The 12,396-nt window shown below is 42.8% G+C and overlaps 1 protein-coding gene across 1 annotated transcript in view; it reads left to right on the top strand.

Moving 5' to 3' along the window:
- The window catches only part of LOC148149901 (dynein axonemal heavy chain 11-like), a 170,439-nt gene that overhangs the window by 13,055 nt on the left and 144,988 nt on the right, over positions 1 to 12,396 (top strand). Inside the window, exon 2 of the mRNA XM_087987077.1 lies at positions 312 to 455. Within this exon, the coding sequence (XP_087843203.1) occupies positions 312 to 455 (144 nt within the window). The remainder of the gene's footprint in view (positions 1 to 311; positions 456 to 12,396) is intronic.

The following is a 12,396-nucleotide window of genomic DNA, read 5'->3' as shown; positions in this document are numbered from 1 at the left end:
ATGAGGAACAAGTGCAGATATGCTTGAAAGATGAGAAGTGATGAGAGTGTGGAACTTTGTGCTGATGATAGATGATCATAGCATTGTGCATGAATTTTAATTTGTGACAACCAACAAGAGAATATTAGAGCTGCCAAGCCTAAATGCTGCTGGGTTCTCAACAACACAGAATAACAGCAATTGCAGACAGCTTCGGATGCTGTTGTGTATTCAAAAATGTAGCATTTTGCACATCACTATTTATGTTTATCAACTAGTATGTAATTAGTAAACATAACTGATTTTCAAATCATGTTTTAATTTATTTTCAGTTACCTTCAAACTTCAAAAGTAAAGTTGTTTATGTAATCAAGAAAATTAGTGGTCCTGTTCTAAAAGAGAATTACAGAAGAGCTCTACTGTTTGGACACTTGTCTGCATCTCCAATAAATCAAATTACTACATTGGTCGAAGAGGTGAGTACTTTGTTTCCAAATAAATGGAAACCACATTTTGAGAACTTACAAGCTGGATGAGCCAAATTATATGGTTTAATTTGCATTCTGTTTTAAGTATGAATTTATTTTTATGTTTATTTTGTTTTTAAAGTATGTTTTAGTGTTTTATGTTTATTATTGTTTTACCAAATACCTAAATATGTCTTATGGCCAAAAGATCATTTATAGGATGGCTCCCCTTTCTTTCTGCTTCTCAGTCGAATGCAGCAGGCTTTTTAAAAAAACGTGCTTATAAATCTCGTGAAGATTTAACCATTTAAATGCTGTGACTGTGAAATATGCAGACTCCTTTTGTATTTGAAAAGACCAGGAAGTACTGTTTATTGTCTTTTACACTGATAGATTGCAAAATACTCCAAGTCGCGCTCTCTCTCTCTCTCTCTCTCTCTCTCTCTCTCTCTCATTCATCCAAGAACCAGACAAGACATCTACTAGTATACAAATGGAGGTGACCAGGAAGGGAACGTATGCTAAATTGTTTGAGTTTCCAAAGGAAATCAGTCATATACGGATCCTGTAGATTGATGCATTGAATGGTTTCAGGCTGCATTTATTTTTCCTTGATTCTTCACAGGGAGATTTAATATCTTGGCAGATAATTTCTGTCTTTTCCTCTGAAAGTCAACAGCTGTTTGATTTATATTGAAGACACTGTCTGTAATATTTTGACTGGTCAGACACAGGCGAGCATGTGTTTGCAGAATTACTGCAGAAGAAGGGGCAGGTAGGGAGTTGGATGAGTATAATTATTGGCATAATTTTGACCTCTAGTCAAAATGACTTGTAACAATATTTTTAAGTAACCCCCCTTCACAAATTAGTCAGTTGCCTGGTTTTGTTTGACCAACAAACTTGGAAACTTCGTCCAACATCCAAATAGAAATTGAGAGTATCTAGGATTCAGTCACTGATCCTTGAGGTATCCTACTAGTCACAGCCTGTCCATCTGAGAATTCTTGCCCTCTGTTTTCTATCTGTCTTTCAATTCTCAATCAATGTCAGTTGTTACCTCAGGCTCACGATCTAGTTTTGTTCACTAACTTTTTATGTGGACTTTATTGAAGGATTTCGAAAATCCTAAATATACCACATTGACTGATTCACTCTTCATCCATTGTGCCAATCACATCGTTCACAAAAAAACCTCCAAACAGATTTGCCAAACATGGTTGATAAGTTTAAACTGATTGTCCTGGTGATCTACTTCCAGACAACAAAGCTCATTTCTAATAACTTCTCCTTGCCAATTACAAAGTTATGTGAGTATCTTGCTATTTTGAGAACTGCTGTTTAGGTTACTTAAAAATATTATTCAGCCCACTTAATAAATAATGTAATTTTGCTACAAAATGTGATTTCATAACAAATTTAGGATTGCTTAAAAATATTTAATTCTGCATTTTAAAATTATTTCATAAATATGCAGGCATTCTGCGTTGGAGAATCAAATGCTTTTCAGGGATGTAAGTGTAATTGAATATTGTAATTAGACTGCTTCCCTCAAATTTTAGTAGCATCTCAGTTCTAACACCTTCAGGTCATGTTTGCCATTATTCAGGAACCTGGAAACTAAAAGGAGGTGAGAAAGGCTGGATTTATCAGCTGGTGTCTTTATCTGAGTCAATTAACATTTTCCTCTTTAGTTTAGGGAAGTGATTCATGCTGGTGTATGTTTTTAAAGAATACAACAACTCTCTCTCTATATCTCAGAGAAGGTTTTGTCCTTCCTCTGTAAGGCTGGATGTTGAGAGTTAGCATGTAAATATAATCTTGCACAATTAAAAAATGCCTTTGGTTTGTTTGTTGGATAGAGTCAACCTCCAATGTTTGTTTGTTCCTTCATATGCTACTGTATAGAACTGAACTGCTTTAGTGACTATGTATGTATATAAAGATAGTTTTATGAATAAAGTTTTTTTTTAAATTAAAGAACTTTGAGTGTTAGCAGGTTATTCAGTTTAGTGGGTTGTGGGGAGCACAGAAGCAAAACTCGATCCACTTCTCAACTGCTAACCTATTAATATGTATCACCAGGATTCCTTCCTCTGCCTGAGGCAAGCTGTGACACTTGCATTGCTATTCCCGGCTGAATTCTAACTCAGCATGGGTCTGGGATTGAACACTCGTTTTATTTATGTAGTGGAATACAAAAGTAAAGTCCCCATAATCCAGGAGGGTTATTCTGTTATAAAAGGAGACGAGAGGTGTATATGTAACCTGAATGTCATCTTGTCTTAGGCAAGGGGTAAGGTTGAGAAGACAGGACCTTCATAGTGACCTCAGCTGGTACAGGACTTGATGTGGAGGTGACGGTGTTGGACTGGGTTGAATAAGGTACAGGACTTGAACGTGCACTGTTGCAATCACTGTGCATCAGTGTCCAGTTAATTAAACTAACTAATCCCCATTATCTAATAGTAACCATTAATATATGGGACAGTTATGCCCCTTATTTCTACCTTTCATGTTATAAGTAATGAGTTCAGTGAGACAGAAAGCACATTACCATTTACAGATTTCTACTATTTCAACTTCTTTAAGCCAATAACAAGTGTGAGTTTCATCGAATGACTCCTCAATCAACTCCACAACTTCCTCTTGAAAGATAATGATGCTGACAGTACTCACTTAAAATAGTCCAGTACTACAATTTCAAACATTTTTTTAAAAATCCAATCACAGGACATGGGCATCAGTGGCAAAGCCAGCCTTTATTGTCCATTCCTAATTGCTTTTGAGTAGGTGCAGGTGAGCTGCAACCTTTAACTACGACATGATGGCTCAGTGGTTAGCACTGCTGCCTCACAGCCTCAGGGACCTTGGTTCGATTCCAGCTTTGGGCAACTGTCTGTGTGGAGTTTGCACATTCTCCCCGAGTCTGCATGGGTTTCCTCCGGGTGCTCAGGTTTCCTCCCACAGTCCAAAAGATGAGCAGATTATGTGAATTGGGCAATGCTAAATTGCCCAAAGCATTCAGAGATGTGTAGGTTAGGTGCATTATTCAGGGGTAAATGTCGAGTAAAAGGGAATGAGTCTGGATAGGATACTCTTCAGAGGTTTGGTGTGGACTTGTTGGACCAAATGGCCTGTTTCCACAGTGTAGGGATTCTATGATCACTGGTGGGTAGTTAGGCCCACAGTGCAGTTAGGAGTTCCACAATTTCCAGTGGCAGTGAAGGAATAGTGATCTAATTCGCAGTCACAATTGTGTGTGTCTTGGAGGAGATCTTTCAGTTGCTGCTGCCTTTGTCCTCCAAGGTGACAGTGGTTATGAGTTTGGTAGATGCTTTTGAAGGAAACATGATAGTTTGTGCAGTGTATCTTATAGTTGGTACATGCTGTTGGTATTGAGTGTTGGCGATATGAATTAATATTAAAGGTGAATAATCCGGTGCCCATCAACCAGGGATGCTTTGTCTTAAATGGTATTAAGCTTCTTGAGTTTTGTTGGAGCTGCACTCATCCAGGCAGTTGGAGACTTGTTGGACACTCATGACTTGTACTTGTTGATGGTCAACGGGCTATGAGTGAATCACTACAGAATTCTTAGTTTCTGACCTGTTCTTATAGCGACAGTATGTATATGGCTGGTTATGTTCAGTTTTTGGTCAATGGTGACTCCCAGGATGTTAATAGTTAATTTAATGATTGTAATGCCATTGAATGTGAAGTGGAAATGTTCAGATTCTCTTTCGTTGGAGATTGTCATTGCCTACCCACTTCTTGACGTCTAGTGAAGTGAATCACATTGGATAAAGGCTGGAATCTGTGACACTGGGGAACTTGGGAGGAGGCTGATTTAGATCATCCATTCGGCACTTCTGGCTGAAGTTGATTCAAATACCTTAACCTTTTCTTTTGTACTGATGTTCTGGGATCCTGCATTGTTGTGTGTGGGGATTTTTGTGGAGCTGCCTCTTCCTGTTAATTGTTTTATCATCCAGTACTATTCATAATTGGATAGAGTCATAGAGATGTACAGCATGGAATCAGACCCTTTGTTCCAACCTGTCCATGCCGACCAGATATCCCAAACCAATCTAGTCCCACCTGCCAGAACCCGGCCCATATCCCTCCAAACCCTTCATATTCATATACCTATCCAAATGCCTTTTAAATGTTGCAATGTACCAGCCTCCACCACTTCCTCTGGCAGCTCATCCCATACACGTTACCACCCTCTTTGTGAAAAAGTTGGCCCTTAGGTCTCTTTTATAACTTTCCCCTCTCACCCTAAATCTATGCCCTCTAGTTCTGGACTCCCCGACCCCAGGGAAAAGACTTTGCCTAGTTACCTATCCATCCCCCTCATAATTTTGTAAACCTCTATAAGGTCACCCCTCAGCCTTCAGCGCTCCAGGGAAAACAGCCACAGCCTGTTCAGCCTCTTCCCATAGCTAAAATCCTCCAACCGTGGCAACATCCTTATAAATCTTTTCTGAACCCTTTCAAGTTTCACAACATCTTTCCGATAGGAAGGAGACAGAATTGCACGCAATATTCCAACAGTGGCCTAACCAATGTCCTGTACAGCCGCAACATGCCCTCCCAACTCCTGTATTCAATACTCTGACCAATAAAGGAAAGCATACCAAACACCTTCTTCACTATCCTATCTACCTGCTACTCCATTTTCAAGGAGCTATGAACCTGTACTGCAAGGTCTCTTTGTTCAGCAACACTCCCTAGGACCTTACCATTAAGTGTATAAGTCCTGCTAAGATTTGCTTTCCCAAAATGCAACACCTCGCATTTATGTGAATTAAACTCCATCTGCCATTTCTCAGCCCATTGGTTCATCTGGTCCAGATCCTGTTGTAATCTGAGGTAACCTCCTTCGCTGTCCACTACACCTCCAACTTTGGTGTCATCTTCAAACTTACTAACTGTACCTCTTATGCTCGCATCCAAATCATTTATGTAATTAATGAAAAGTAGTGGATCCAGGACTGATCCTTGTGGCACTCCATTGGTCACAGGCCTCCAGTCTGAAAAACAACCCTCCACCACCACCCTCTGTCTTCTACCTTTGAGCCAGTTCTGTATCCAAATGGCTAATTCTCCTGGTATTCCATGAAATCTAATCTTGCTAATCAGTCTCCCATGGGGAACCTAGTCGAACGCCTTACTGAAGTTCATATAGATCACATCTACTGCTCTACTCTCATCAATTCTATTTGTTACTTAAAAAAAAACTCAATCAAGTTTGTGAGACATGATTTCCCACGCACAAAGCCATGTTGGCTATCCCAAACCAGTCCTTGCCTTTCCAAATACGTTTACATCCTGTCCCTCAGGATTCCCTCCAACACCTTGCCCACCACCGAGGTCAGGCTCACTGGTCTATAGGATGTGGCAGGATTACGTAGCTTAGACCTAATTTGTTGGTTGTGGGGTGACTTAGCTTGCACATTGTTTCTGCTATTTGGCATGTAGATCGTCCTGTGTAGAATCTTTACCAGGGTATATCAGAAGTTGTCAATATTTCTGTGGTTGCTAGACAATGCAAAGGTATAAAATTAAAAAAAAGTATGTGCTGGAGAAACTCAGTAGGTCTAGCAGCAACTGTGGAGACAAAAATAGTTAATGTTTCAAGTGTGGTATTGGAAGGGGAGGCTGCGTATGAACTATTTTTCTCCACAGATGCTGCCAGTTTTTTTTGTTGTTTCAGGTTTTCAGCATCCACAGTATTTTGCTTTTATATGACAGACATGGAAAAAGTGAGGACTGCAGATGCTGGAGAACAGAGTTGAAAAATGTGGTGCTGGAAAAACACAGCAGGCCAGGCAGCATCCAAGGAGCAGGAGAATCGACGTTTTGGGCATAAGCCCTTCTTCAGGAATGAGGCTGGTGTGCCAAGAGGGTTGATATAAAGGGCTGGGGGGAGGAAATTTGGGGGAGGGGCACTGGGAATACAATAGGTGGAAGGAGGTGAGGGTGATAGGCCGGAGAGGGGGTGGGGGCGGAGAGGTCGGGAAGAAGGACATGCAGGTCAAGAGGGCGGTGCTGAATCCGGGGTTGGGACTGAGATAAGGTGGGGGGAGGGGAAATGAGGAAGCTGGAGAAATCTACATTCATCCCGTGTGGTTGGAGGGTTCCTAGGCGGAAGATGAGACGCTCTTCCTACAGGCGTCATGTGGTCAGGGTCTGGCGATGGAGGAGGCCAAGGACCAGCATGTCCTTGGCAGAGTGGGAGGGGGAGTTCAAGTGTTCAGCCACGGGGCGGTTGGGTTGGTTGGTGCGGGTGTCCCAGAGGTGTTCCCTGAAACGTTCCGCAAGTAGGCGGCCTGTCTCCCCAATGTAGAGGAGACAACATCGGGTGCAACGGATACAGTAAATGATGTGTGTGGAGGTGCAGGTGAATTTGCGACGGATATGGAAGGATTCATTGGGGCCTTGGAAGGAGGTGAGGGCGCAAGTTTTGCACTTCTTGCGGTTGCAGGGGAAGGTGCTGGGCGTAGAGGTTGGGTTGGTGGGGGGTGTGGACCTGACGAGGGAGTCGCGGAGGGAGTGGTCTCTCTGGAACGCTGATAGGGGTGGGGAGGGAAATATATCCCTGGTGGTGAGGTCTGTTTGGAGGTAGCGGAAATGACGAAGGATGATACGATGTATCCGGAGATTGGTGGGGTGGAAGGTGAAGACCAGTGGGGTTCTGTCCTGGTGGCGATTGGAGGGGCAGGGTTCAAGGGTGGAGGTGCGGGAAGTGGAGGAGATGCGGTGGAGAGCATCGTTGACCACATCGGAGGAGAAATTGCGGTCTTTGAAGAAGGAGGCCATTTGGGTTGTTCGGTAGTGGAATTGGTCCTCCTGGGAGCAACTGCGGCAGAGGCGAAGGAATTGGGAATATGAGATGGCATTTTTACAGGGGGCAGGGTGAGAGGAGGTGTAATCTAGGTAGCTGTGGGAGTCGGTCGGTCGGTTTGTAGTATGACAGACATGTACATACATAACATCTCTTATTTAAAAAAACATCTGATTGTATTCTTAGAATACATTTTTATTGCATTCATAGTTTAGGCAGGTGTCTGCAATGTGCTGGTATAATTGTAGGATTATCTCTATAGTAGGATTAGTGAATTTTTATTGAGGTGCTTTACAGCAGAGTTACTCGGCCCACAGGTTTCTGAAGGGAAGGCAGCACTTGAGAATGAGATTAGTAAACAGCCATTCAAACAACCCTCAACATGCTGGTTTTGAAGTGCTCTGCATCATCTGGAGTATTGTAACAAGTTGTAGTCCCCTTATTTAAAGAAGGGAAGTATTTCATTGGAGGTAGTTCAGAGAAAGATTAGTCAAATAAGACAATCCTTCCACACCAGGAATTATGCACAAAGATTAAACAGACTGAGACTCGACTCATTGGAATTTAGAAGAATGAGAGGTGATCTCATTAAAAGAAATAAGATTCAAAAAATGCTTGACAGGGTAGATGTTGAGGGAATGTTTCCCCTCATGGGAGAATCTAGGACGAGACGGCATAGTCTCATAATAAATTTAAGATTGGGGTGAGAAGAAATGTCTTCTTAGAGGCTTGTGAGTCTTTGGAACTTCTTCCCACAGAGCTGCGGGGCAGAGTCCTTGTGTATGTTTAAGACTGAGCTTAAATTCTTGTTCTGTAGGAGAATCCAGGGTTATAGGGCAAGGGCAGTGAAGTGGGCATGTGTTGGGTAAGCCATGACCCTCATGGATGGTGTTCGAGGGGTCAAACTACCTACTCCTGTTTATCTTTCTTATGGTCGTAAAAAGCAAAATGGCTGTCATATGCATGCAAATTTTCTTAACATTTTGCCCCATAAACACACACACACGCACCCACCTCAGTTCCCACTGCTAGTTCACAGAATAGGTGCCACTGTCTGTAGGCAGCCATGCTGTATAACTGCACCCTACACCCTTTAATTGTTTGTTGGTATTTCATTAATCACTAAAAGAAATCATCTGTGGAAGGTGCGGATTGAGGATGTTAACATAAACCTTTCTGCCTCTGCCAGGTTTGGATAAGTCAGGGTAGATTTTGACTGTTTATTGCGTTTGGTGAGAAAGCTATCTCATAGTGAACATGGCTTGGGCAATTTCAGGCGTACTCTTTACGATTTTCCATACATTTGGTTTAAGTTTAATTCATCTAAAGTACAAAAAAATTTGAGACATGGGGCCTTTGTGTTTGTACTGTAAGGCTTCAAGCCAGGCAGTGTCCCATCACCTTTAGTGCTTAAACAGGGAAAATGTGGTTATATTCTTTGCGAACCTTTGGCTTTCAGTTCATGGTTTGTGTGTATAGAAACCAAATTAACTGGGTGTGCAGAAACCAAGCATTGACATAGACTTGATATTGATTGCAGGATCTTGTACTCACGAGTGGTTTTCTGCGAGTCCTGTTTGTACATGAAATATAATTTGCAACAAGTGAGACAGGGTGGGAATTCTAGAGATTCTGATAGCATTACATCATTTAAGTGGTGAAGTTAAATGTATCACAGGCTAACCTAGGCAGATGTGTAAACACCAGAGGCATCAGATCAGTGTATGCTGTCAGTGAGAGCTTGCCTATGAGAGCAGACCTCCCTGCATGGGGGACTTTCACAGAGTCATGCCATCTGCTTCAAGTTGATCTGGAGACCGATTTTTCTATCAAAGGTTGCTGGCCCAGTATTTATGCTTATCACACAATGTTTTTAAGATGCAGCGTCCTTGCAAGACATAAAACATAGAACATTACAGCGCAGTACAGGCCCTTTGGCTTTCGATGTTGCGCCAACATGTGGAACCAATCTGAAGCCCATCTAACCTACAGTATTCCATTCTCGTCCATGTGTCTATACCTTAAAGTTGGCGAGTCAACTACAGTTGCAGGCAGTACGTTCCATGCCCCTACTCTTCTGAGTAAAGAAACTACTGCTGACATCTGTTGTATATCTATCACCCCTCAACTTAAAGCTGTGTCCCCTTGTGCTAGCCATCTCCATCCAAGGAGAAAGGGTCTCACCATCCACGCTATCCAACCATCTAATTATCTGATATGTCTCAATTAAGTCACCACTCACCTTTCTTCTCTCTAACGTAAACAGCCTCATAGAGATGTACAACACGGAAACAGACCCATCGATCCAACCCGTCCATGCCGACCAGCTATCCCAACCCAATCTAGTCCCACCTGCCAGCACCTGGCCCATATCCCTCCAAACCCTTCCTATTCATATACCCATCCAGATGTCTTTTAAATGTTGCAGTTGTAACATCGTCCACCATTTCCTCTGGCAGCTCATTCCATACACATACCACCCTCTGCGTGAAAAGGTTGCTCCTTAGGTCTCTTTTATATCTTTCCCCTCTCACCCTAAACATATGCCCTTTAGTTCCTCACTCCCCCACCCCAGGGAAAAGACTTTGCCTATTTATCCTATCCATGCCTGTCCTAATTTTATAAACCTCTATAAGGTCACCCCTCAGCCTCCGACGCTCCAGGGAAAACAGCCCCAGCCTATTCAGCTTCTCCCGATAGCTCAAATCCTCCAACCCTGGCAACATCCTTAAATCTTTTTTTGGAGCCTTTCAAGTTTCACAACATCCTTCCAATAGGAAGGAGTCCAGAATTGCAGGCAATATTCCAACAGTGGCCTAACCACTGACCTGTACAGCCGCAACATGACCTCCCAACCCCTGTACTCAATAAAGGAAAGCATACCAAACGCCGCCTTCACTATCCTATCTACCCACGACTCCTCTTTCAAGGAGCTATGTACCTGCACTCCAAGGTCTCTTTGTTCATCGACACTCTGTAGGAACTTATTGTTAAGTGTATAAGTCCTGCTAAGATTTGCTTTCCCAAAATGCAGCACCTTTCATTTATCTGAATTAAACTCCATCTGCCACTTCTCAGCCCATTGGCCCATCTGATCAAGATCCCGTTGTAATCTGATTAACCTTCTTTGCTGTCCACTACACCTCCAATTTTGGTGTCATCTGCAAACTTACTAACTATACCTCTTATGCTCGCATCCAAATCATGTATATAAATGATGAAAAGTAGTGGACCCAGCACCGATCCTTGTGGCACTCCACTGGTCACAGGCCTCCAGTCTGATAAACAACCCTCCACCACCACCCTCTATCTTCTACCTTTGAGCCAGTTCTGTATCCAAATGGCTAGTTCTCCCTGTGTTCCTTGAGATCTAACTTTGCTAATCAGTCTCCCATGGGGAACCATGTCGAAAGCCTTACTGAAGTCCATAGATCACATCTACCGCTCTGCCCTCATCAATCCTCTTCGTTACTTCCTCAAAAAACTCAATCAAGTTTGTGAGACATGGTTTCCCACACACAAAGCCATGTTGACTATCCCTAATCAGTCCTTGCCTTTCCAAATACATGTACATCCTATCCCTCAGGATTCCCTCCAACAACTTGCTCACCACTGAGGTCAGGCTCACTAGTCTATAGTTCCCTGGCTTGTCTCTACCACCCTCCTTAAACAGTGGCACCACGCTAGTCAACCTCTAGTCTTCCGGCACCTCACCTGTGACTATCGATGATACAAATATCTCAGCAAGAAGCCCAGCAATCACTTCTCTAGCTTCCCACAGAGTTCAAGGGTGTACCTGATCAGGTCCTGGCGATTTATCCACTTTTATGCATTTCAAAACAGCGAACACTTCGTCCTCTCTAATATGGCCATTTTTCAAGATGTCACCATCTATTTCCCTCAGCCTTGCCTCGTAGGACTTTCCCCCCATACCAGGCAACATCCTAGTAAATCTCCTCTGAACCCTTTCCAAAGCTTTCTCACCCTTCCTATAATGCGGTAACCAGAACTGTACACAATACTTCAAATGTGGCTTCACACAGCTGCAACATGATCTCATGGTTCCGAACTCAATCCATCTACCAATAAAAGCTGACACACTGTATTCCTGAAGAAGGGTTTATGCCCGAAACGTCGATTCTCCTGTTCCTTGGATACTGCCTGACCTGCTGCGCTTTTCCAGCAGCACATTTTTCAGCTCTGATCTCCAGCATCTGCAGACCTCACTTTCTCCTCACTGTATGCCTTGTCAACCCTATCAACCTGGGTGGCAACTTTCAAGGATCTATGTACCTGGACACTCTGGTCTCTCTGCTCATTTAATGCTGTGGAAGATGTCTGTGAAATCAGTCACTTGCTGTCAATAGATGCAACCCAGCAATGACATCCGCAACACTTGCCCTGTGGAAAGGAGGAAGTAGCTGAATGTTATGTGGAACTGTTACTATGTGGCTGGATTTCCACAGAGTAGAAAATTATACTTAACATTGGTAGCAGTGGAATTCATACAACTTTGCAGGCATGGATGTTACCAGTTCGAACCACATTTATTGACCGAAGGAGCAGTTCAGCTGCATTGCTGTTTGGCCTGGAGTCACAAATAGGCCACCTTGGGTAAAGTGGCAGATATCTTTGAGGAGAAAGTGAGGTCTGCAGATGCTGGAGATCAGAGCTGAAAATGTGTTGCTGGAAAAGCGCAGCTGGAAAAGTGGCAGATATCCTTCCCTATAGGGCGTTAGTGAACCAGAAGGATTTTTATAACAATTGATATGGTTTCATGGTCACCACAAGACTAGGATTTTTCCACTGAATTCAAATTTCCCCATTTGCCATGATCATAGGGATTCAAACCCATGTCCCTAAAGTATTATTCTGGGGATCTGGATCCCTCGCCCAATGACATTGCCACTACACCACCCTCTCATCTTTTCATAAATAGGAACAAATTGATTCTGAAATGATTCTTTTAAGAATTTGTTCATTTCATTAAGAATTCTTTGGAGAGGTTTGATGAGATTAATATGGTTCCCATTTAGGAAAGGCTGTGTGCCCGTCACTGGGAAGTCTTCATCCTGCACCTGGCTCCTAACTGTTCCT

The sequence above is a fragment of the Chiloscyllium plagiosum genome, unplaced genomic scaffold, assembly GCF_037043375.1.
Source record: "Chiloscyllium plagiosum isolate Xiang-an unplaced genomic scaffold, Cpla_swu_hap1 HiC_scaffold_5, whole genome shotgun sequence".
NCBI lineage: Eukaryota > Metazoa > Chordata > Chondrichthyes > Orectolobiformes > Hemiscylliidae > Chiloscyllium > Chiloscyllium plagiosum.
The sequence above is the reverse complement of the archived record's forward strand: the minus strand, read 5'-3'. Positions and strand labels throughout refer to the sequence as shown.